At 40.9% G+C, this 26,412-nt stretch overlaps 2 protein-coding genes, 1 long non-coding RNA gene and 1 pseudogene across 6 annotated transcripts; 1 reads left to right on the top strand and 3 right to left on the bottom strand.

The window, feature by feature from the left end:
• The first annotated feature begins 101 nt into the window (after window positions 1-101).
• Window positions 102-7,709, top strand: LOC135540095 (specifically androgen-regulated gene protein-like). The gene is made up of 4 exons (XM_064966458.1): window positions 102-187; window positions 2,185-2,351; window positions 2,547-2,742; window positions 2,821-7,709. Exons 2-4 carry the CDS (start codon window positions 2,247-2,249, stop codon window positions 4,041-4,043), a joined length of 1,524 nt encoding a protein of 507 aa, XP_064822530.1. The 5' UTR covers window positions 102-187; window positions 2,185-2,246; the 3' UTR covers window positions 4,044-7,709.
• A 4,422-nt stretch (window positions 7,710-12,131) lies between these two features.
• On the bottom strand, window positions 12,132-15,516 carry LOC135529660 (kinesin-like protein KIF17; annotated as a pseudogene).
• Window positions 15,517-16,832: 1,316 nt separating this feature from the next.
• Window positions 16,833-19,339, bottom strand: LOC135527721 (uncharacterized). Its single transcript, XR_010453469.1, has 3 exons — window positions 19,104-19,339; window positions 17,489-18,504; window positions 16,833-17,352 (listed from the first exon to the last, which is right to left on the bottom strand). It is a non-coding gene; the product is annotated as an uncharacterized LOC135527721 (long non-coding RNA).
• Window positions 19,340-21,297: 1,958 nt separating this feature from the next.
• On the bottom strand, window positions 21,298-25,972 carry LOC135540094 (SH2 domain-containing protein 5-like). 4 transcript variants are annotated; one of them, XM_064966454.1, is made up of 10 exons: window positions 25,470-25,972; window positions 24,707-24,818; window positions 24,446-24,526; window positions 24,045-24,119; window positions 23,800-23,946; window positions 23,488-23,688; window positions 23,154-23,346; window positions 22,624-22,729; window positions 22,177-22,336; window positions 21,298-22,064 (listed from the first exon to the last, which is right to left on the bottom strand). In XM_064966454.1, exons 2-10 carry the CDS (start codon window positions 24,755-24,757, stop codon window positions 21,873-21,875), a joined length of 1,206 nt encoding a protein of 401 aa, XP_064822526.1. In that variant the 5' UTR covers window positions 24,758-24,818; window positions 25,470-25,972; the 3' UTR covers window positions 21,298-21,872. The 4 variants fall into 4 exon arrangements, with proteins under 4 accessions (XP_064822526.1, XP_064822528.1, XP_064822527.1 ...); XM_064966456.1 differs by having other exon boundaries at window positions 24,707-24,811; XM_064966455.1 differs by having other exon boundaries at window positions 25,503-25,972.
• Window positions 25,973-26,412: the final 440 nt, after the last annotated feature.

The raw sequence follows: 26,412 nt of genomic DNA, 5'->3' as shown, positions 1-26,412 counted from the left end.
ACAGCTTAGGTGTACTGTGCTATGATTGGTTAAGAACGTATAGCACATGGTTTATTATCACCTGTAGTAGCAAGGTGCTGAACAGAAGCGCAGACAGTACAGGCAGGCAACAGGTGGACGGACAAGCCCTGCACAATTGATGGAGGGGTTATTAGCACAAATCCTGTAAAATTGCAACAAATTACAGGTAAGCTTAATTATAATACATTAGAGAATAGCTACTTGTATATTTTTATATGATAAAATAATGATTCTGAATGATTCTTAAAATTAAAACAAATGTATAGCCTACCTAGTTTACAGCTAAATCTATCTGCATGGCTACTGTATATTGCCTAGATTGTATGGCAACTATTGATAATACAGATCAATTGAACTTCTTGAATAAGACACAAGACCAGCACGGCATACATTTACTTACTAGTTATACAATTGCCTCTGTACTAACATACTGAGTCCAATGGGAGTGTCAAGATCAGAAAAATACATTGACCATGTTGTTGAATATCTGCTCGCAAATTTTAACCTGCCTTAAGACAACAAAGTGTTAATCCCCTTATTATGTTATTGCCCCCAGTGCATGTGTATGTTTCAGCAAATCATGCAAGAATGTTTACAATATAGTTTGTCCTGAATTGATGGAGAATGACACGTTTGTTTTTCCATTGTGTGTCAGGTGACTCACCATCACAGACACATATGGGTTGTATTCAATATGAGCCAAAACATGAGTAAGCCCTTCGAGCAGTTGACAGGAACGTTCTTCTCGCTAGAGTTGAAGTAATGATTAACTAGATGATCTGAGATCTATCATTCTGAAGAAATTAGCATATTGTCACAGCACCTGCATGATATAGCTAATCTCTGTAAATACTGTACCACAACTGATAATACTGTGTGGTGATAACCTGCATCTATTTCCCTTCTTTCACACATAGGGCAGGCTCATCATGCACATTGGCATGATAGGGGCATGAGGGTTAAAGTCTTTTGTGTGTCTTGGTTAAACCTCTGAGATATGTAACACAAAACACAATGGAGGTTATTCATTTCATATCTTGTGCATATCTCATATCTGGTGAAACATCTATAGGGAACATTGGAATATGTTATACAGTAGGAGACTGATAACCATGGATAAGACATTTTATTACTTTCTATCCAGTATCGACTGTATTGTTCACTTTTGTCACACCTGTGTTGTGAATCAGAATAGATGAGGCTGTGTGCTCTACAGTGTCTGATTGAGGTGCCACTGCCCTGCTATTTGCATTAGATCAGTCCCGATTCGCACAGGTTAAAAGACAATAAACATTATCACGAACATTGTTACATTCAAAATCACATTTCAAGAGCAGATAGAGATTTGGATAGAAATTTGACATAAATGCCTGTGGATAGAGGACTTAACTTCCACAGGGAAATTGCCTGGTATGGAGTAACAAATCCTGAGCAGTGAACAGAAGGGCTATTGTCTCTCTACTGACCTACTTAGGAGCACCACCCAGGTGTTGAAACCACTCCAGCGGCATTTCTTCTAAAACACCCCTCAATCAAGGAGTACTTTATTATGATATCAGACTCTCAGACTATTTCATTAGAGGTTCATATCTCATATCTGTTTGTTTCTTGTGCATTCACACATAATATGGAAAATGGTGTTCAACAATTACCTACATCATTCTACATTTTCAAAGGCATAATTTAACAAACAAGCTACTTTATCTATCCCAACAGGTATATGGTTAAATAGGATGCAGCGTTAAGGAGGGATATCATTTGTATTGCCTTTCATTCTTGCTGAAATTGATCCTTCGGAAGGAGATTAGAGTAGTGTGTGCTGTAATCTGAGTCACACGTGACCAGGAGAGTAGTTAGCTAAGATATCTCACAGAAATAGATTTAGCCAGGATACCCTGTTATTCTCCCCTAGCTCTGCAACCCATTCATCAGTTCTGTGTGAATCACTCACATGGTTATGTAAGGAGATCTGACTGTGATATAGAAAGGTGTGTGTGTGTGAAAGAGTTTGATAGGGAGACAATAGATTATGTGAAACAGATTATAATAATTGATTAGATAAGTTTTATTTGTGGATAATTAGATAAAAACATGTGAAATAGGAATGTGTGGTATTATCAAAGTACCCAATTGTAATTAATGTTTTGTATTTATTTTTAACAGAGAGAGAGAAAGGTTTTCTACTACCAACTTCTATTACTACCTTGGACTCCTTCATCCTTACAATGCCTAAGAGTGACACATGGCCGGGTGGTGTCGCCATAGAGACAATGACTGGCATAGACAGTGCAGGCAGCTGTGACAGTGTTGTCAGCATGAACTCTGGATTTGTAAGTACATTTGTTATCCTCACATTTCTCAAGTTGTATTCCTGAACCTGCAAAATAAGTTTTGCTAAATACATTTTATGACAAATGACTGCATCTCACATAGAACTAAACAGCTCAGAATGAACTGAATTGACAATACCTTAAGCGTGTTGTGGGGTTTTAAGTGTTTTTAAATTGATCTTGTGTGTCTTGCAGAGTGACGATAGCTTTGAGCACCTGTCTGCTGAGGAGAGGGCATGTCTCATGTTCTTGGAAGAGACCATAGAGTCCCTAGAGACTGAGGAGGACAGTGGACTATCCAATGATGAGCCTGACCGCCTGCCCATCCCTGGCAATGTGGCCACCAAGATGGCCCACCTCTCTGCCTCCATGGGCCAAAACAAACTCAACAGTGAGTGACCTGTCCAGGAGGGAATTAGATCCTCTTGAATATCGAAAGCATCTAATGAGAATTTTGTTTCTCTTTCAGATGTATCAAAATATCCCAGAGAGCAGAACGGTTACCTGGTTCCTACTCCATTCATCCTGGCCAACAGCACCTCCTGCATCCTGCCAAAGGCTAGGCCAGGCATACCCCAAGATAAGGAGAACTCTCTCTCAAAGCCCCAGGTCACTGCCTTGGACAACATGCCATGTCAGGGCAACCACCCTTGTTTACCCCCTGAGGTCAATGTTGTTGTGATTCCCCCTCCGTCAAAGCTCAAAGACTACCCTGGTCAGAGACCACCTCCTTCACCCAGAGGCCCTCTGTCCTATGAAGCCCTAGTGCAGCTGAGGAAGAGTGCCTCCATGAAGAGAACTCCTCAAAGTCCCACAGCTGAGACCAGAGACTGGAACAGGCAGCCCTCTGCGTCAGACATACCTATTCACCCACATCATGGAAGCACACCCAGAGGCTGCTCAGTCACCCCAGCCCAGGGGATACTCCCCCGGGAGCCCAGCAAGCACAAGGCCAGTCCTCCAGTTGTGTTCCCAAAACCCCCCAAAATCCCTTCCCACATTGCTGTGAATACCCAAAGGGATACTGCTAACTCCACTACGGACTCCAGTGCCCCTTCCTTGGACTCATTGCCCAGGGACAGGCGTTTGTCGGACCCACAGAAGGTGAGAAATGATGCCTTACAAAAGCTGGGGCTCCTGAGAGATAATAATGAGTCCCAACCTGAGCCTGTTACGCCACTGTGCACCTCCAAATCTCACTCCTCCTTGGAACTAACTTCAGCCCGTGTGGGAGTCAAAGCTCCACCTCATGGTAACCCAACAAGAAGCCAGCCCTCAACTACCTCCCAGGGACCCAGAGAATCTAACAGCAGGCCAGTAAAAAGTAGCAGCAGCTTCCTCCATCGCTCTAGTGAGGAGCAGCCCACCGCCCCCAACTCACACCCGTCCAAACCCAGTGGGGTCAAAGCTGCCACCCTGGAGCGCTCAGGGGTGGGGCTTGGGAGCTACATGGCCGACCATGGGATACATCCCGATCCCCGCTCCGCCACCCTGGGCAGCCAGAGGGAGGGTGGACGTTGCACCCCATCTGCTCTCAACAAAGCCTCAGAACAGGTGAAAACAACACCCGCTGCTCAGCCAGTGTCCCCCCACAAGACCCTGCACTGTCCAGGCTTCAGTGTGGTGATGATGCCCAGCATGGGAGAAGACAGACGAGAGGCACTTAGGAAGCTGGGGCTGCTGAAAGACTAGGCCCGGAGAGAAGGCTGCCAAAATATCTGCCCAGTGGATAAACAGATATACAGAGGGTATCAAATGAAACAGACTTCCACCACCTTCAGGAGGGAAGCAGAAAAAAGTGGGGATTGAACCAATTTCTGTAAATATTTTGAGCATTGACAATGCTGGCTTTTCAGGAACGACTGGCCTCTTTCTTCCATTTCTTTTTTTAAGAGAGTACTGCAGTTTAATTTACTCAGTAGTGCTGGGCAATTAACTGTAATTTCGTTTAAATTATTTGAATTCCATTTTGTTCCGTTTTATTCTTCTTCTGTCAGCTCAATATAAACATTGCACAGTTTCTCTAGCGATAAAGCAGATCAAGCCTGAACTGTGTGAAGCCTGAACTGAACTGTGTTGGGAGTTGTAGTTTCCAACAGGCCAATATTCTACATTGTTAAGTGCAGAAAACATGGTAATTAACTACAATGATGATAATCCATTGCGCCTACTTGTCCGTCTGTGTGTTTCTTTTACGCCTGTTACGTTGCGTTAGTGTGTGGCAGACACAGAGGTCAAGAGAAGAGACAGAAGAATGCTCGATCCGAAGGGATAGAGAGTAGTTGCTTCACGAGTTACATCTACCTAAAAATATTTGATCTAAGTATGCCTTATTTACTTTGAAGAACTACTAAAATAGTGATTAAGTCAGACAGCATAGGCAGCAGCTCTATATGAACCGAACCGACCTCAGAAAGCACTAATTTACTGTTACCGCAATTTAATTTTCATGTCAGTTGTTTAACAACATTATATTTTTACATTGATTCGGTGACAACAAAATTAGAGAAAAACAGTCACTGAACACTCTTTTAAAGCAAATCAGATAAGTGTCTATCATAATTATTTACCTCCTTACATTTAGTTGCTTTACAAAGTGGGATTTAAAGGGATTTATTGTGATTGTTTTTGTCATTGATCCACAGAAAATACTCTATAACATCAAAGTGAAAATACATTTCTACAAATGTTTACAAATAAACAAAAATACATAAATAAAATGTATTGGTTATATAAGTATTCAACCCATATGTTATGGAAAGCCTAAGTAATAATTCAACCACAAAAACCAGAGAGGTTTTCCAATGCCTTGCAAAGAAGGGCACCAATTGGTAGATGGGTAAAAAAAAGCAGACACTGAATATCCCTTTAAGCATGGTAAAGTTATTAATTAGGCTTTGGATGGTGTATCAATACACTCAGTCACTACAAAGATACAGGCACCTTCCTAACTGAGTTGCCAGAGAGGAAGGAAACTGCTCAGGGACTTCACCATGCCAATGGGGATTTTAAAACCATTACAGAGGATAATGGCTGTGATAGGAGAAAATTGAGGCCGGATTAACATCATTGTAGTTACTCCACAATACTAACCTAAATGACAGAGTGAAAAGAAAGCCTGTACAGAAAAATGTGTCAAAGGAATTCACTTTTTGTTCTGAATACAAACCGCTATGTGTGGGGCAAATCCAACACATCTCTGAGTGCCACTCCATATTTTCAAACATGGTGGTGGCTGCATCATGATATGGGTATGCTCGTAATTGGCAGGGATGGGAGTTTTTCAGGATAAAAAGAAACGGAGCGGAGCTAAGCACTAGTAAAATCATAGAGGAAAACCTGGTTTAGTCTCCTTTCCACCAGAGACAATTTCCCCTTTCAGCAGGACAATAACCGAAAACAAAAGGCAAAATATACACTGGAATTGCTTACCAAGACTACATTGAATGTTCCTGAGTACAGTTTTGACTTAAATCGTCTTGAAAATCTATGGCAAGACTTGAAAATAGCTGTCTAGCAATGATCATCAACAAACTTGACAGAGCTTGAAGAATTTTGAAAAGAATAATGGCATAATATGGCATAATCCAATTGTGCACAGCACTAAGGGGCCGATTCGGACCCAAGTTAAGCACGCGTAAATGGAACCCGCTATTCATTTTGTGGAGATCTAATAAATGAAGGTGTAGCGGATTTGTGTCTACAGATATGGCGTATTCTGATCTTGACTTAATTCCCTAATAATTCCACCACTTTTACACACGAGGAAACCATAAATAAGGTCTAGCAAACCGACCAATTCCAAGTGGAAAAAGCATCTACTTAATTTTTTCCGATAGAAATAATACTTTTTCCATGCAATGTAATTTACAACTTGTTAAGAGCTATTGATAAGATCTAGGTAAATGAGTCATCTGTTTGGCTAAGGGAATTGTAAATATAAATTACACTTGTTTTAGATCTATTTTACCTTATAATCGCTGGAGACAAATGTGAAACCAGTTATATGGCAGCAAACAGGAGCATATCAACATACCCACGGTAAAGTTTATGAATTGTTGTGCCATTATGCAAAATGTAAATTGTAAGGGCTTTTAACTTGCAGGAATGGGCACTCTCGAATGTGTTAATTATAGGCTACTCAGACGTTCTCTGTTTCCTATTTCTAGCATTTTAATAGCCAATATCAGTATTGATTGTCAGTAGGCATAATAACCACACATATTCAACTGTCAATTTCCTGTTAGTTCCCTTCAGATGGTAAAGCCTACGTTATCATTCCATTTAATTACATTGTTTAGTTTACCTTAATTGCTTCCTCTGTAAACGCCGTCATGGCCGTGTGGTTGTTGCAGAAGATCATTAGTGACAATTGATGATACTGTATATAAAAAGAAATGTAAGCTAATTAATTCATAATGGAGCAGCGGCGCAGACCAAGCCGTAACGGTTTGGACCTGACGCATGGCGCAATACTTGGCTGTGTCGTCACACAGTTCCATGGTTTGTGTTCCATGGTTTGTGCAGGCAATAGACGAGGGTATAGCCTACTATTGTACACTATTCTCCCTATTATAATTCTACTGTGTATACAGTAATCTTTCAACATTATCATGGATTGAGGAACTGAATGTGACAATTTTCAGAATGAATTAAACCACAATTTTCTTTCTTTTGTGCGTAAAGGATCTCCAAACCTGTTTTTTATGATTCTAAAGTATTTTCCTTAACCTAAATAATCTGCAAGATCAGAGTATTTTTTTTATCTACCAATTGGTGCTGAAACAGAGAAGAATATGCATATATTTAGATGGCTTTTATTCATTACCTAATTATATACCTAATTTTCTGAAGCCGTTTTCTCGACATATTCTAGTGAGTCTGTCAACAAAATTCAAACTTAAAGGTACACTGTCTTTAAAGGGGCGGCTTAAGATAAATGTACTGAAACCCCTATTGAATGAAAACTCCACGAGAAAATCTGTTGGCCAGCAAGTGGGAGGATTTTCAGGGGTTGAATGAAATTTATTCAGAGCGCACAAGGCAGCCATAACTGCAGAGCACACTAAGCGACTTAATAAGGTATGTCTGAACACCAAATACTGAGAAGTGCATAGGAAAGGCGTCATTGGGAACGTCAAATTCCAAAGTCTGAATCGCCCCTATGAGACTTACCCAATAAGTATACCCAAACGTGTTCTATAAAGAAGACTTACAGCAGTAATCACTGCCAAAGGTGTTTCTAAGATCCCACTGGGTAAAACAGTTTGAACCCCCAAAAAATCTATGTGATAACATTGAATCAACGTGGAAAACGAATTTGATTTGCAAAAAGTAATCAATGCAAGGACATTTTGTGTGTGTATGTATATATATATATATATATATATATATATATATATATATATATATATTTATTTATTTATTTGGAATTCACGAAGTTGACAACTCCACCAAATGTAAATCAAACTGACGTCTGTGCCCAGTGGGATGTATTGTCTAAGGGGGGGTGAATACTTATTTAATGAAGATATATTTGTTTTTAATTTTAATTAATAATAAAAAAATGTAAATGGAACTTTTATTTCACTTTGACATTATTTTGTGTAAATCGTTGAAGAATTTTTTTTACAATTAAATACATTGTAATCCCACTTTGTAACACAATAAAATATGAGGAAATCCAAGGGGGGAATACTTATGATAGGCACTTTAACAGGTGTATCATATTTGTGTCATAATTGCTGTGTAACAGACTGCATTTGTGGTTGAGATGTGAGCGTGTTTGATCATACACTTAAACATGTTGGACTATTTTGTGTCAGATGACCATTTCCTTTCCATTTTTTTCCTGACTGAGTTTCCCGTTGTTAAATTACAGCCATTTGTTTTTCCTCCAACCCAATCAAAGAATAGGTTTTGTACAAAAAGACAAATAATTATTTATACAGGTACTTTCCACCAGCTTTACCTTTCTCTGCCTCAGTGCACCCTCCTCTCATCTTACAGACTAGTCATACTACTCATTTTACACAAGCCACTTTGCAATGAAAAGCCTACTCAGCTGTCTGTGTGTTATCGGATTATCTGCACCTCTATGTGAACCTGTCCTACTGAACAGACCAGTGCTTTCTTTTCTGTGGTGTTCATTCCTAATGTCCAAACAGCTCTTTCATTTCATTAAACAGTTTCAACGAGAGGTCAGTATCTTATATACCCTCTACCTGGAAATGTGGTCACAACATCACTGTTGCTATGGTTCCACTTCAGTGTTATCTCTTAGTGAGGTATTATTGTAGTGGAGCCATATCCATGTCTGAGTGGAGTACTTTGCATATGATGGTGTCACCTCTCTCAACTGAAACGCCTGCCACCGGTCAAGTCATATTGAACAATGGATGGAAAAAAATTAATCCATTACGCAAGTGGGAAACACAATACAGAGAAATAAAAAATAAATTATTTGATTAATCGATCTTCAGACAAAATGGACCCCCCCCCAAGTGATGTTCCATTGTGATGGCAATTTACAGTATGTGGTTAGGGATATTAAGGGATAGTTCACCCAAATTAGAAAACCCTGTAAACAGTCTATGGACTAGGTATGACAGCAATCCATGCTCTGGTTGTGTTTAACTGGTTTCAAATGCTAACCATTTTGCATTTATGGCACAAATCCAATGCAAGTCAATGGTACCTATATTAGTATTTTCATTTTTCATATCCAAATCATCTTAAAGTATCTACAAATGTATTGTGTAACTCAATTAAGTTAGTTAAAGATGTCGACATGAAGCGTGGAAAGGCACAGTGTCTTCAGAAAGTACTCACACCCCTTTACTTTCCACATATTGTTGTGCTACAGCCTGAATTTATAATGATACAATTTCGATTTTGGGTCTCTGGCCTTTATACAATACCCCATGATTTTTTTAAGTGGAATATTTTTACAAATGTATAAAAAAGTAAAAGCTGAAATGTCTTCAATATGTATTCATCCCCTTTGTTATGGAAAACATAAATAAGATCAGGAGTAAACATTTGCTTAACAAGTTACATAAGTTGCATAGACTCAGTCTGTGCAATAATAGTGTTTAACATGATTTTTGAATGACTACCTCATCTCTGCACCCCACGCATACAATTATTTTTTAAGTCCATCAGTCGAACAGTGAATTTCAACCAATTTCAACCACAAAGACCAGGGAGGTTTTCCAATGCCGAGCAAATAAGGGCACCTATTTGTAGATGGGGTAAAAAATAAATAATTAAAGGCAGACATTGAATATCCCTTTGCGTATGGTGAAGTTATTAATTACACTTTGGGTGGAGTATCAATACCCAGTCACTACAAAGAAACAGGTGTCCTTCCTAACTCAGTTGCTCGAGAGGAAAGAAACCGGTCAGGGACTTAACTATAAGGCCAGAATTTTATTAACCTTTATTTAACTAGGCAAGTCAGTCAAGAACAAATTCATATTTACAATGATGGCCTACCCCGGCCAAACCTGGACAACAATGGGCCGCCCTATGGGACTCCCAATCACGGCCGGTTGTGATAGAGCCTGGAATCAAACCAGGGTCTGCAGTGATGCCTCTAGCGCTGAGATGCAGTGCCTTAGACTGCTGCGCCACTCAGGAGCAGCAGGGACTTTAAAACAGTTACAGAGTTTAATGGCTGTGATAGGAGAAAACAGAGGATGGATCAACAACATTGTACTTACTCCACAATACTAACCTAAATGACAGAGTGAAAAGATGAAGCCTGTACAGAATAAAAATATTCCAGAACATGCATCCTGTTTGCAATAAGGCACTAAAGTAAAACTGCAAAAATATCTCAACGTCAACAGTGAAGATCCGACTCTGGGATGCTGGCCCTCTAAGAAGAGTTGTCTGTCCAGTGTCTGTTCTTTTTCCCATCTTAATCTTTTCTTTTTATTGGCCAGTCTGAGAAATGTCTTTTTCTTTGCAACTCTGCCTAGAAGGCCAGCAACCCGGAGTCGCCTCTTACTGTTGACGTTGAGAATGGTGTTTTGTGGGTACTATTTATTGAAGCTGCCAGTTGAGGACTTGAGACACTAATGTATTGTCCTCTTGCTCAGTTGCCCCCCGGGGTCTCCCACTCCTCTTTCTATTCTGGTTAAAGCCAGATTGTGCTGTTCTGTGAAGGGAGTAGTACACAGCATTGTAAGAGATCTACAGTTTCCTGGCAATTTCTCATGGATTACCTTCATTTCTCAGAACAAGAATAGACTGATGAGTTTTAGAAGAAAGTTCTTGTTTCTGGACTTTTGAGCCTGTAATCGAACCCACAAATGCTGATTCTCCAGATACTCAACTAGTCTAAATGCCAGTTTTATTGCTTCTTTTATCAGGACAGTAGTTTTCAGCTGTGCTAACAAAATTGCAAAAGGGTTTTCTAATGATCAATTCACCTTTTAAAATGATAAACTTGGATTAGCTAACACAACCTGCCATTGGAACACAGGAGTGATGGTTGCTGATAATGGGTCTCTGTCCGCCTATGAAGATATTCCATTTTTAAAAATCAACTGTTTCCAGCTACAATAGTCATTTACAACATTAACATCTACACTGTAATTCTGATCAATTTGATGTTATTTTAATGGATAATATAGTGATTTTCTTTAAAAAACAAGGACATTTCTAAGCGACCCCAAACTTTTGAACGGTAGTGTAAATCGGCTTGAAAATCTATGACAAGACTTGAAAATGGATGTCTAGCAGTGATCAACAACCAACTTGACAGAGCTTGAAGAATTTTTAAAGAATAATGTGCAAATAAATATTGTACAATCTAGGTGTGCAAAGTGCTTAGAGAATTACCCAGAAAGACTCACAGCTGTAAATTGTTGCCAAAGGTGATTCTAACATTCACACTCAGAAGTGTGAATACTTATGTAAATTAGATATTTTTGTGTTTATTTTCAATAAATTAGCAAAAATGTCTAAAAACGTTTTCACTGTCATTATAGTGTATTGTGGGTAGACGATAAAGAGAAAAATGAACATTTAATACATTTTGCAGCCAATCTGTAACAAAATGTGGAGTAAGTCAAGGAGTACGAATACTTCCGAAGGTACTGTAGTTGCCATTGACTCACATTGGATTTGTGCCATAAATGCTCACAAGTTAACATTTGAAACAGTAGACAATTTAAACAACCAAAGCATGGATTAATGTCATACCTTGTCCATAGACTGCTTACATACAGGGTAAGGAAAACAATGTCATTTGGGGTTAACTAACCCTTTCAACTTAAATTGTCAATGCTATTGAAATTGGTCATTTTCAGAAAAGGTCAATTAAAATTTACTGCCAAATAAGCCCAGCTCAGATTATTCCAACCAGGGAACAATCAATTCAGGTTGTCTGTGTCACTCAGCTCCCTGGAGGTCACAAGGTTGCTCCACACTCGTCTTGTTTCCAGACAACACGTCATTGACACGTCTTTTTAGAGGACAGGAAACCGGAGGCCACCCTCCACCGTCATACATGGCCTGTTAACACTGCTGCTATGACAACACCACCCTGGCCCCAGTGCATTTGTGGAGTCATCCAGATTGTGTGACACTGAAACTGGTCTGACATGTTTGCCTCTCAGATCTTATTTCTTAGCCCTGATGCTGAAAGACTGAAGATGACCTTCCTGTTAGTGATGCTCAAAAACAAATATTTTGCACAACCAGACATGTATTCTGGGAAGTGAAGTAGTACGAGACATGAAATGAACAAGATACACAGAAAGCTACAGAAAAAATATTGTATTAACAATTACAGTATATGAGCAGCAAAAACCACAACAGTGATAAATATTATATTCAAGGTTGGATAAACCATTGTATCACAGAATTATGAGTCACTGCAAGCACTATGGTGTGGCAACATTTAAAAAGATGCAAAAAATAATAATACACACCAGAAGCATCACATTGCCAGATCACGTGTCCATTTAAAAGTGCCATTGTATTGCTGGTTACTGAAAGTTCAATAGTGAACTACTAACAACCTAGGGTCAATCACAGTGGATGAATTAAATACTCTACCTAAACAAGACAACGAATTGTGAGGTCTCTAGTGGTCAAAAAGGGTGGCAGATAGAAATGGATAGACTGGGGGAGGTGGTGACAGAGTGCCTCTGTAGCCCAGCTCTCTATGTTCTGCTTTTCTTCCTCTTCACCTTGCCATTGGCTGGGGTGATCCCCAGTGACTCAAGGCAGAAGGGGAAAGGGAGGAGAGATTCAGGGCTGAGCGAGGGGCCAATGTTGGAGGCGCTGGAGGTCAGGTGAGGCGTACCATTCTTCTGGGGTGCTGAGTGAACTGCTGCATGGGAAGAGGTCATCAGTAGAATAGCCACACATGTAGGGCAAATTATCTGTTGAAGTTAAGCAGATAGCAGGCTAGATCTTTTGAATGTTTCCAGTAACTGACTTGTACCCTTCTAAAACTATTTTGTATTAGCAAGCAGTACATTGGTATGATGTGGTGTTATGATTGTCACATTTTATTTAAATGTTGATTCCAAAAGTATCTGAATTGTATTATTTTATCGTCTATTCGGGAACTTTCCCTTTGGTCTGCACACATTAAAATACCAATGAATAGTTTGACTGTTTTTATGTTAACATTAACTGCACCTCAGTCACAGTTGTGGCTCAACGCCCAGCAACTGGTTGACTCTCTTAGGCTTGAAGTAGTTGCTGGAGAAGTTCTCGCTGTCGCTGCGGTTCATCATCTCTTCATATACTGATTTCATCGTCCTGCACAAAACAGGCAACGATGAAGGATCATAAACATTTTGTTTTGTTCCTCATATCCCATAGGGGAGGTAAAAATATAAATGTGTTTAATAAAAATAAAAGAGAATTCTCCTGTGTCAGCCGCTGAGCTCATGCACACAGAGAGCATCTGAGCTGAAGGAGCTACTGCTGAAAGAGAGAAGGGACACAACAGAGGATGAGAAACCTAAACAGGACGAACCATCCATGTAATCACAACATTGAAAATCTAATTAAAAATAGTCTATCCACTGAAAGATTAACATTCGTTCTAAATTCAAAGACATCTTCACAACATCATTTCTTCCCCGGTCCTACACCTGATAGCAGGGCTGTTTTCTGCACCAACATGTCAGGCAACCTCCAGGTGACGCTGTCGTCATCCCAAGTGGCCTCAGTCCGCAGGCGATCCAAGTTGCTGTAGTTGCAGCCACGACGGACCAGAGGGGCCCTGCGCTCTAACAGGCTCTGTAGCAGCTTGCCCTCCCCCTCCAGCCTGCGGATTGTTGCCAGGTAGTCATTCCTCTCTAGCTCAAACTCCGCCTGCAAGTTGTGGATCTCCAGCTTGGCCACCTTCAGCTGTGGCATCACATCAGGAGAACACCACAAAATGACCATACAGACTTAAGTCTGTCACAGTACATAATGTATTAACAGAATAGGTATATAACAACACAAATGTGACAGAAATGTGGTACAGGAACAAGCATGTTAGTAGATAAATCTCAAATCTGGCATTTCTTTTCCATGAAGATGTGTCCCACCTTGCCCTGGGTGTTCTCTAGGAGTCGACTCTTAGCATGGACGTCCTCCTGGATGGAGTCGTAGACATTGAAGATCACATTGTCACTCTCCTCACCATTCTCTGCCAGGGCCAATCAGCTGCTTCTTCCTCTGATCTGCCAGGGTATTCCTCTGTCGGTGTGCTGTAGCCTAGAGACAGGACAGGGCACCAAGCCACACCACTGGACATTATGTTATTTAAAAGGGAGTGTGTGTGAGTGTGGTAACTCACCTCTTGAGGACATGCTTCTGGTCCAGAGGGCCTGGGGTACCGATTGGAGGAGAGTCTACATTCTCCTCCCCCTCAGACCCTGTCTGGACACTGGTTACCTGGCAAGATGCATGTGTCTGGCTCACCCACAAGAAGAGAAGTTACATCATTAAAGGGACCGCCCTACTCAGATGTGTACTACTACAAAATGCATGCATAACTGGTTACCCACAAGTACTGGGAACTTGATGCATGGGTATCTTGGCTAGGACTGGTTCCAAATCACTAAGCTCATGTGCAGTGACACAACATAATTCCTCCTCAAGAGCTTGTTTAATAAGGATGGAGAGCTCTGACACTAGGCTTAATATCCTGTAATGTACTAGAGCACTATCTATACACCTGACTGTTAGTTATTTATCTTCAGAAAATCTGTCTTATTCATATCCTCGGCTATGGTCGTCTGAGTGAAATTTGAATTGGTTGGAGTTTTGAACGTAGACAGGGATGTCGTAATGGCACCAGCAGTGGTAATAGAGTGCCCTCTGCTGGTCTGGGACTTTTCCAGATTGGACAGCTTGGTCTCATATGAAGAGCGCAGGACAGCAATGTCCTCCTGAAGCTTGGGCTTGGACTCCTGCATTATACTCAGCCTGAAGCCAGGCCAGCGTCTCCTCATACTCCTGAAGGTCACAAATAGGTTAGTTGAGCTCCTTCGGCTAAGCAGCTTCAGTCAACTTCTTGTGGAAGTTAACCCACCTCTTTAATCTTCTCCTTCTCTGTAGTGCTGGACTGTGGCCTCGATGGACCAGCAGAGAGCCCTGCAGACAACTGACCATCCAGAAACGCTGATTAAAATAGGACCATGGAGAATAATCCAATTTTAATCTAGCACTTTGATCTTCTATGTGCAAACTCTTACTCTCAGTGATTAGACAAAGTGTGGAGAAAAGCATGGTGCTCACATGACAGGTTGGTTATTGCCCAGCTGGCCAGAGATTAAGGCACATAGCTGCTTGATTTCCTCCTGGTACTCTCAGAGCAGGGGATCTTTGTGGTCTTCGTTGATGCGGGGCCTGTTCTGGATGCTCTTGGCCCTGTTGGCGTAGCGCAGGGTGCTCACGCTCTCCTCATAGTTGTTGTCTGCAGGCCACCATCGGGGTGCTAGTGTTCCCTCCCAGGGAGTCCTGCAACAACCGGGTCAGCTTGGAGTCTCGGTAGGGGATCTGTTGAGATGACGTTGCCTAGAGCTGACTGGGACAGGTTGATCTTGGTGGCCTCACAGAGACGTTCCCCGGTGGTACCCGTCTTAAACTGGCGCTCGCTGCCAGCCAAGTCCAGAAGCACACGTGTTTTCCTAACTGACATGTTATTTAGTTTCAGATATATACTGGAGATGTCCAATAGTCCACGAGCTGGTGCTACTGCATGTAATTCACCATAATCAAGTTGTGAAAATGTAGTAGGATTTATTGTAGGACTACCTAAACCAAAGAGTAAATTATCTTGTTGTACATCTGCTCAGTGTTTTAGTCAATGAAGAGGCTTCCATCAAAGGTGAATTGTTTTGGTGGCTCCTCCTTCACCCCTGGCTTCTTGATGACTGACAGTGACTCATCTCTACGGATACCACCGTCTTACAATTCAACATTTGCTCCCCATCATTCATCGGCAGACAACTGACCACGACCTTCACTGACTATGCAGCCATTTTTGCCTCAGTCTTCTTGGGGTGTCTGATATCAGACACACATACTGGTGACAAGCAAGGCAATGCCTGATTAACACCGTTTGATACTGGTAGCCAATATCAAAATTAGAGTCAATCGTCAGCTGAATCCTACAGACGAAGAACCATATATGTGACAATTTTTCCATTTTAAGTCAGTTATTTTTACATTATTGTGTGTACCACATTAGGTGTTTTATGGTTGACAAATAATTCACCATACCCATATCTTCCAACAATTTATATATTTTTTGTTATTTCAAAAAAGACTTGTTTTATTGCCGTTTTAATTTTTAGGATGTGGAAGAACAGTATATCTCGTGATGATTTCAGTTTGTGGAAGAACAGTATGTGACATTTTGCATGACTCTTGCAAGATGTCCTTTAACACCTGATATGTTTTAAGTACAGATGCCATTCATGTAAATAACTTACATGCAATATGTAGTTAATTTGTATGGAGGCTCATTTAAAGGTGGTCTATCAACTTTAGCACTGATGACTTTTCTTAAAAGTTGAGTCATGAAATCTTAGTCTCATTTAAAATGAAGTCCTCAATGTGAACATACCATAGAATAACTACAAAAATAGAATACAATTCAATTAATTCAATCAAAACAAGCACAACTTGTACATATCAAATATGGATCAATGTGATGTGCCAATATGCAGGTCCCTAAGGTCAATATTACAAAACATTCAGAAAACCATTCTCTTTGGGTTTAACACTATGATCAGCAATTAAGTTTTGAATTGCGTTAAACCCATGCTAAAGACAAGAAATGTCCTTCTGTACTGAGGGGCAGAGGCAGACTGATGGACAGAGGACTCTCATAAGTATTAACTGCTTAGAGTTAATGATAAATGTGGTGAAAGAGAGACGTACTGTATATTGTAATGAATAAAAAGAGGGAATCAAGATCAAATGAATACTCACATACTGTATGTGATGACTTATGTTTTTAATTAATACAGATTTAAAAAAGTTCAAATGATCACACAAAATAATTCAACAGAACACATTGTACATAACATTTTCTACACTAGGAACATCTTAAATTAATTCAATATATTGTGCTGGTTCAAATCATACACATTGATTCACATAGAAAACACCTATACATTTAATTTCCTATAATAAGGGTGACATGTCTTCTGAAATGTATACAGGTTCAGGGGATCAAACTCACAGTAAAAACAGTTAATTACATAGCTTGGTTTAACATCAAATGATTCACTCTGCAGTGATTTTTAAAAAGAGCGTGCAGCAGCTGGCAAGTAGTTGAGCATGGTCATCAGATCTTAGTACTTGTTTTTTTTGATGGGCAGAGGACTCTCATATGCTCTAGGGTAGTGGCTTGCAAAATAGGGAGGTTGAGGTGTAGCTCCTTGTTTTGGTTTGGAGATCAGCCACGATTTCCATCCCTCATATAGACTGTGGCTCTGTCTGGTGTACAGAGTCCAAGGATTCTCATCTGAAATTAGAACAGAAACATTTTAAGTTCCTGACATCAATATACAACTTTCACAGTCAAGCATTAGGATATTTTATTGTTAGAACAACATGTTGCGTGTTGATGGGATGTTAGTAAACTATTCTCTGTGCAACACCTGTGACTTTTAACCACTTCACTGAGGTGATCTGTAGTCCAGCTGGTCGCTTGAGGACAGAATCTGGGAGGTGCCTTAAGTCTTCACATTGCATCCACATAACCTTGAATGATTTTGCTGGTTGTGCTTAAAGTATCATCTTTGAAACATCATCAGGTGTATGAAGGACTGACACCTTGCGCCTCCTCACGATGGTGGCAAAAGATCCATCAGAAGGAAGAAAAGGATGACCAGAGACCATGAACTTCTGCTCAACTTGGGTAAAGTAATCCATAGAGACGAGCATCGACATCAGATTGAGCATCCATCAGTTGTTATTCTGCCCACAGCATCTGTCACTGAAGATGATCAACTTGCGCACCTCTGGTTTGGTGAGTGGTGTGAATTTTGTCTTCACCCACTTCAATATGCAGCTTGCCACCTCAATGGATCCTCTGTGTGCAATCCCCTCATGCCAAACACACATGTATGCAGGATCTTCTTTTCCAAGTTCCTGGATGCAAATGTTAAAATTTGACAGCTGCCGCTGGTAGTGGACATCAGTGGGTCAGATTAGGGGTGTACATCACCCACTGTAGATCCACAGAAATTACATGGCAGTCAGCATGGCAGTGGGCTTTAGCCCACTCAGTGTCACTTTGACGCTGTGTGTAGGCCTTTTCGGCTTTTCGATGGTGCAACTCACTTTCAACTGCAATCTTCATCTCTTCTCCTCTTCAGATGTTGCTGCTGACATCTTAGTGAAGAATGTGTCACATTTGCCACAGGTGTCACTCCTGGGTTGGCCAAAATTGAGACTCTGCTGTTTGAAAATGTCCCTATAAACCCAGAATTTTTCAGATGATGTGGTATTCTTCTCTTTGTAGAGTCGGTACATTCGCAACAAATTCAGATCAGGCCTGAGGTATTCTCTGTGTACATCCCCCTTCATCTGAGAGTAGTGGTTCTGGGTTCTTGGGTAAGATAGAATGTGCTCCTTGATGCCCTCTTTCACTGTAGCATGTATCCAATGTGGCCTGTAAGGAGACAACAGGATGTTGTTAAACTTGTATTCTCTCAATGGTCTAGGGACCTGCCTTAAGAGTGCAACTGTGTCGCTATAACCGGGGTACAAATCCCAGTCACGCCATTGCCGTTTGTGGCCGGGGGTCCTGTAGGGCGGCGAGAATTAGGCCAGTGCCGTCCGGTGGGAGGTAATCGGCACTCAGTCCTCAATGCTCAGGTTGTAGTTGGACAGCTTAGTTACCATCATTTTGTTTAAAAGTAATTAACATTTTTATATTTCTGTTTCAGAATTCATCCATTCGATACTCTATGTTAATGTTTAGAAGATTGTTTAGAGCACTGCTATAGTGAAATAATCCAGGCTGGAATCCATAGCGCATTACCTATTGCTATGCTTCCCTCTTCCATCTTCTAAAGGAGACCTAGTCTCAATAGCCTGATCTGGTGACCCTGCAACCTCACCTGCCTCAGCTTGAACTCCTAAACTTTTCCTGAACAACCTGACCAAAACAATTTCATTTCAATTAGCAGGTTCTTAAAAACTAGTACAGAGAATACAATATGTTTGTAATTGATATTCATATAGACATTAATTCACATTTTCACTTGCCTGAAGACGGCTGTTGGTTAGCTGGAACACAGACATGAAAGTGACCTTGCACACATTCAATCTCTGGCCCGCGTGCTGTACATGGTTTGTTTCCGTCGTTTGTTCTCCTTTGTATCCTCAGGTTTACGTCTTCACCTCATGCTGCAATAAAAATTGACAATGATAAATTCAGAATTGAATATACTGTAGCACATTCAGGGTATTGCTTGATCAGGACCTCCATCTTTACATTTACATTTAAGTCATTTAGCAGACGCTCTTATCCAGAGCGACTTACAAATTGATCTTTCACACACTCCCAACCTATACACAGAATGAGTTTGTATTACACCATTGTGTAACACTGCACTTTTAGAGTTATCGTTAATGTACGTATCATTACTGTCAAAGTTAAACTATGCAAGTGTTCAATATAGCTATTATAATAATAAGCGTTGTTTTATTTCCAACCTGTTCTAAGCCGGAGAGAATCAACGATTGTTGTTTCTCGTATGGGACAGTGTAGAAACTGTTGAACAGATGCAGTTTACGCTCATCAACCTAATTTCCACAATCCTTTCTGCACGTCGTGGAACACGCTCTTCCTTGCAGGATTTAGTTTAACGTTGCATATAACTAGCGAGCTACTGTAGCCATGTCAAATCATCCCGTGGATGGAGAAAAAGTAGCCACCTATGTTTCTTCTATAATCTAGCAATAACATTTGTAACGAACTAGCCAACGAACTTTAGCTAATATGTTTTCTCTATAGTTAAAAACGAGACAACCCAGAACATACATGTTAGTTATACTGTACTCTATAGCTAGCGAGCTTGATTGTTTGATATACGGTTCTTCCACATACCTCTATTGGACAGCTTTTCAGTTTTTTCTTGACCCTTACGATTTGTATAGGGTTTTCCCGCATCCCGTAAGATATTCCTTTGCATGTCTTTCCATTCTTTTAGTTTGTTTTACGTTTCTTTCCCACATTTCAGCGATTTTCATCAGCAACAGAAAAGTTGTGCGCTTGTCCGTCCATTCTGAGTGGTGCACATAAACGGTTATTCCACGAGAGCCTATCTTTAAATTTAAAATGATTGTTAATTAGCGCGCGGAAAGCTTGTGAAACCAGTTCACTATAGAAAAGGGTGTCCAATAATAATTTTTCATATATATCTTTTTTTAAATATCTTTTTTTAATGTCACATATATGGTTCTTCGTCTGTAGGATTCAGTTGTTGAATCCATTTCATTCAGCATTGTGCAAGCTAGAAAAATAAATAGCGAGCCTACTGTTGGAAACGAAACAATTAATCTAACTAGCAGCCATGACAGATCTTTCCAGTTGACATGCTACAACTGAAGTGATCAGAATAACACAAATCTAACCTGTTGATCTGGTTACAGAAGTATGACAGCAAATCAGAACGCTAAATAAGCTAAAGACGGTAGCTAGCTTGCCACATTGCTTTGAGGCTTGGCCAATCAAGTTCACAACCCGTACCAGCTAACCTGCAAGACATGTCAGACCGTTAATTGGTTGGAATAATTTATTGTCAAATCAATTATCCACGTGCTATTGTAACAGTATAATTTTAGACCGTCCCCTCGCCCATGCCCGGGCGCGAACCAGGGACCCTCTGCACACATCAACAACAGTCACCCACGAAGCAGCGTTTACCCACCATCGCTCCACAAAAGCCTCGGCCCTTGCAAAGCAAGGGGAACTACTACTTCAAGGTCTCAGAGCAAGTGACGTCACCGATTGAAACGCTATTTAGCGCACACCGCTAAATAAGCTAGCCGTTTCACATCCGTTACACTATAGAAACGTAGTATTGGCAGATGGCATCATGTCCTCCAATGCATACAATCTGTGCTCAAAAACAAAAGTATACGCAAAAAAACTCTCTCTGTCGGTTCCCTTCCCACCGCGTTCCAAGGCAACCATACACTTGATAAAACCACGTCATGTATGAAAATTGCCAATATTTTTTCCCCCAGAGAGACAAAATTGAAATCACTTATTGTTCTCCCTAAAAAAAAACAGACTTAGATCAAGTTAGAGGTCTGCATTTATGCATAAAATTCGGCAATCCGGTTTGACCTGCTGTACTTCTAAGACTAAAAGGTTTATATTTGCTGGTCATATATAACAACCGCTTGGTGAAGTATACAAGTGATATGTTAGGTGAGTGGTCACCAACCAGTCGATCGGTTATATAAAATATATTTTGATTTGTTTGAAACATAACCCAACAATAAAAATAGCCTCCACTTTGTGGTGTAAAGTGAGTCGTGTACCATGTTCTCACAGAACATCTTAAAACATGCCGTGAAACAGACAGCATAACAGGAGGCATACAGCTTAACACATACAAAAATAGAAAATCCCTCTAATTCATTACAACACTAAATTCCTACTTTTAAAAAATGTATACAATTTAAAAAGTAGGGGCAGCTAAAATAGAATATACATCTCAAACACACTGACAAAAAAAAAATAACTACATCATAGGCGAAGTGCCAAAATCTTACTCCACACGCCTTACATTTATCTAAATATATGGCTCTGCTCCACCCTTGCGATCAAACTTCCTTTTAGCAGGTGAATTGTGATAAACATTACTTATCACAAATCTCAAAACAATAAAAATAACCTAAATTAAGCACAGAAGTGAATGAATTGTATTGTATTTAAGTGCAAAGAAATGAAAGGTGTCAGTGTAACATGTCAGTGTCACTTAGAGAATGGGATACAATCAATCCAATGTTCAGAAATTACTTTTAAACCCATTGCTTCCTCTGGTTGTATTCTGCATTCTTTCTTTTGAGGCTTTGGTGTGCCTTGCCAACATTCTCCTCCCACTCGTAGCAGTGGTTTACACGGGCACAACTCAAAGGAAAGTCCAGCTCCTCCTTGAACTCTGTGTAGTGCTCTATCAAAGCAGCAATGGTGCAGAATTCTTGTTGGCAGTTCTAGTAAAAAAACATAAATGACTTCATAGCTACACATTGAACATACATAAGAGCTTAAATTGGAAGTTAAAGAAAGTTGATGAAAATGGAATGATTGACCATGACAGCTCACCTCAAGCAGGTATGTCCCTTTATATGTGTTGTCTATGAGGTGGGTGATGAGGCCAGAAGAGAAACGAATGATGAGAGAGCCACAGCCAGGTCTCTTAGGATGTGGGCACAGGAGGTACGAGCCCAGGACGTCCTCTGCAAGCAAGGAAGAGCTGCTGTCACTGTAACACATGGGGGGTGAAGACCAATTGTAGCCCTGAGATGACTCACATGACTTTCATCAAGCAAACACACCATAAAGCACACAAGGAACTGGTCTGGGATGAGTGCGAGTCGGGTAAACGTGGCTCAGTTGTTAGAGCCCGGTGCTAAGAATGCAAGGATTGTGGGTTCAATTCCCACTGGGACAACCCTATGCAAAAAAATCTATGCACAAATGACTTAAGTCACTTTGGATGAAAGTGTCTGCTAAATAGCATATATTATTATAATAGAGAGGGGGACTCACGTGGTGATGCCAGCCCAGCACCACACCGCTTGAGCCAGAGCTTCTTCTGTTTCAGCAAGGCTCGGGGCCCGGGCTCTCCTCCCTGGCATTTTGTCCTGCCCCTTTCCTGTTTCACATACAAAGATAAGAGATTCCTTAGCATCTTGGGATGATCACAATTCAAGATGTCCCTCAAGGGAAATGTTGTTTGCTTTGGATAACCTCCAAACCATTTCCATTCCACCTCAAGTTGAATCACTGTGGAAAAACTTACTGATGTGAGTACAACTACTGTTTCAAGGGAAACTGTGATAAAGAAGTTCATAAAACGTCATAACATGTTCACTTTAAAAATGCGTGGTAATACGTTACAGTAATCAGAACCCTGTGAAAAAAGTGCCTACAACCTGTATGTAATGACAAATCAATACCATGAAAAATGTAGCCTACACCACAGATGTTGAGTGAGTGCCCATCACAAAACATTAAGGTTTTGCATTACCTAATGAACTGTTTCACTCTTGAAAGAGCTCTCTGCACACTGAGCCCACCTTGTGGAGAGTTAAGCCGATCCTGGAGGTGGCGTTGTTTGTGAGGTGTATAAGTGAAGGAGCGATAGGCCCCTGAGCGCAGTACTTTGTTGCGGATGGCTTTCTTGCGCACCAGGGAAGGAGAGGTGATGACGTTTTCTTGGATGCTTGGTTGTTCCTCAGTTGTTGCGCTGTTGTTCTTCAATGGGAAGACCTACAATAAGGACCCATAGAAAGAGTTAACAGGTCAACAGCTAGGCTAGCACAATGTACAGGGTTCAGCTACACACACACAAAAAAAGCATTATTTCACTGTGCTTTCACAATTCAGTTAAAACAAACAGGTTTGACTGACCTTTTCCCCTGGGAGTAAGCCCTGAGTGGGGGCCCTTCTGAAGGACACAAGGGCGCTGACACTGAGAGGGAAGCCCTGGTTGAGGAGGGAGGGGGTACAGTTGGGCAGTGGGCCTGCAGACTCAACTTGAGCCTCCTCTGGGTGCTTCTCAAGGTAGGACAGCTGGAAACAGCGGCACAGCAACAGGTTCAGGAACTGGGCCTTGGAGGGAACACAGAGACAAATTATACAATAAACTGCAACTTAAAGCCACCACAGAGGAATTCCATTGACAATCATCTTGGGAGACAAAGAAGTAACTCTGGTTCTTACTGCTCTGGCATGACTAGCCTTGAAGAGATGGCAGTATAGTTGGGCATCAGGGTTGCCTGGGTTGTGGGAAACAAAGGCGAACTGGGCGTCCGAGGGGTGGGCGGTGGAAAGGGAGACCCTTCGTAGAGCATGGGCCATGAGGATGGTCTACAGACAAGGAAAGTTTAAAAAATAATTTTGATGTTGTGTACACAGCTCTAAGAGCAATGATACATGTGCTTTGCTCTGAGAAGGTCAACTCTTACCGTCTCATCTTCATCATACATCTTCACACCTTTGATGGAAAATTTCAGGGACACAGACCTCCTTTTCTTGCATGTCTGTGAAAAAGTTCAACACCTCAGGCAGGCACATCCTTCCAGTCTCAAGTTTTTGGGGGGCAAAACAATATATTCTTCGTATTACAGTTTATCATTGTTGTTCTGAACCCACTGCCTGCAAGCATTTGTTAAAGTCATGTTAAATGTCTCATTTAAATTGGCTATAAAGATATGTCCACCTATTGCTTTCATGTCCTTTTTGTGGTTTGAGCACCTGACCACGAAGAGGTCTGTGCACGACCCCATCTCCACCATAAACATTTGTGAACAGTCAAGACTTGCCCTAAAGTACTGCTGCTTTCTAACTTGTTATTACCAGTACCTACTTTGAGAGACTTGAGCTGTGTGTGCAACTGCTGCATCTGATCATCCAAACAACAGTCATCCACAGGAAAGGAGCCAACATACTTCATAAAGAAGAAAGACTACATGTTACACATACTATAAATTTTAGATAGACATCATGTAAAGTAACCAGGTGCAGAATACAAGGGAAGAGTAAAGGCAAATAGGATTTCTTCCTCTTGGGAAGTACTTTTATTTCAAACAAATAGTACTACCATATGGGAAGGAAAAATATGGCTTACCTCAGCTGACCTTGTAACTGTGCCATCATCCCTGACTGGTGTCTCACCCATCCTTATCACTCCTGAGTTAGATTTCTTTGTCCTGCTGTTTCTGGAGGACTTATCCTGAGTGCTGCGGGAGCAGATAGCATTGTAGTACCCAGCATTATAAACATTGGACATGTCAACAACGTTGCGTCTGGTAGTGTTATTTTACCCATGGGAAAAATGCTTTTGCAACCAGGAGGTAGTGATAAAAAGAGCTGTGAACGCAAAACTTTCAATTTAAGCAAGACACGTGTGTTATGGTAGATAGTAAGTCTACAGTAATTTCAAAAACTCGAAACTGTCATATCTACAAAATACTTTTGAGCTAATATTCTATAAGAGGAACAGGAGCTCAAGCAGTACACCTTTTCAGGTGCCGATAATCAGCTCCTGCCCAAGTCAAGCACAAGATCTAAACCTTGTCCTCGTGAATTCTGAACATTATATGCGCACCTGCAATCGAATAGATTGTTGCGACGGTTTCGTTTGAATCGTCGAATTACAACCCAAACATTGTCAGAAGCATACTCTTAGCCCTACTGGTTTGGATTTCGTCACATTTCAAAATTATTTCCATAGCCTTCAGACCATTATTACCGCAGTCAGAGCACGCGGGTGACACCCATTATTCTGTTGTATGAACGGCCAGAGCAAACATTTACGCACGGGTGAAGTATTTCTAACCTGCAGGCGCAAGTTTGATAAACATGTCAACAAATGAATTATAATAAAATACCTTAATTTAGTTTCAAACCAACGCCCTTCTCACCTCCGCACTCGTACTCCGGATCTTCTGCCACAGTTCCAATTCCAAACTCTGATTTCCCCTCCTACTCAAGGTTGCTTCACCTTATCAAGCTGACGGGTCCGTGTACATTTCGTTATTTTGATTTCCGAATAAAAACGGAGAATGGAAAAACGCAAAACGATTCCGTTTCTCAATTGTTTCAAAATTGGACATTTAATAATATAAAACAAATAACACAATATATGAAATGTTTTTTAGTTTTGTCCAAAAATATAAATAAATATTTTACAAGTTAAAAGCTAAGACAAAATGAGATGTCATATTACTTTATGCTAGCTAGTGCAAGCCAAACAAATTAGAAAACAAGTTGATTTCTGATTTTCAAATTTAGTTTTTCCATTCTCAGTTTTGATAACGAAATGTACACGGACCCTGAAGCCCACAGAGCAGCATATTTCCCAACTCAATTCAGAAAAGGGTTGGCCATTCACCGGTGTGTTTGGGCGTGACTGGAAACATGGCTCTTTCGAGACAGTGTACACTGAATGTACAAACATTAAGGACTCCCTCCCCCTCCCATTTGCCCCCAGAACAGCCTCAATTCGTCAGGGCATGGACTCTACAAGGTGTCTAAAGTGTTCCATAGGGATGCTTCCCACAGCTGTGTCAAATTGGCTGGAGGACACACAAGGGAAACTGTTGAGCATGAAAAACTTTGTTTATTTCCCTCGGGAGAAAACCTTTTCTCGAGCCTTTCCATGACCATGTCGACTATTCCCCCCCAAAGTACACTCATTGAGAATTAGTAGATGTTAAGTAGTACTCCTCAAACCCAAGGGTACCTACAGCTACTGGTTCAGTAGCACCCTAGCCGATTATACACAAATCATGGAGTTGCGTATCGTCGGCTTAGGTGGTATCCCTGCGGTAG

Source organism: Oncorhynchus masou, chromosome 5 (genome assembly GCF_036934945.1).
Source record: "Oncorhynchus masou masou isolate Uvic2021 chromosome 5, UVic_Omas_1.1, whole genome shotgun sequence".
Lineage (NCBI taxonomy): Eukaryota > Metazoa > Chordata > Actinopteri > Salmoniformes > Salmonidae > Oncorhynchus > Oncorhynchus masou.
Note: the sequence above shows the minus strand (reverse complement) of the source record. Positions and strands in the feature narration are given on the sequence as shown.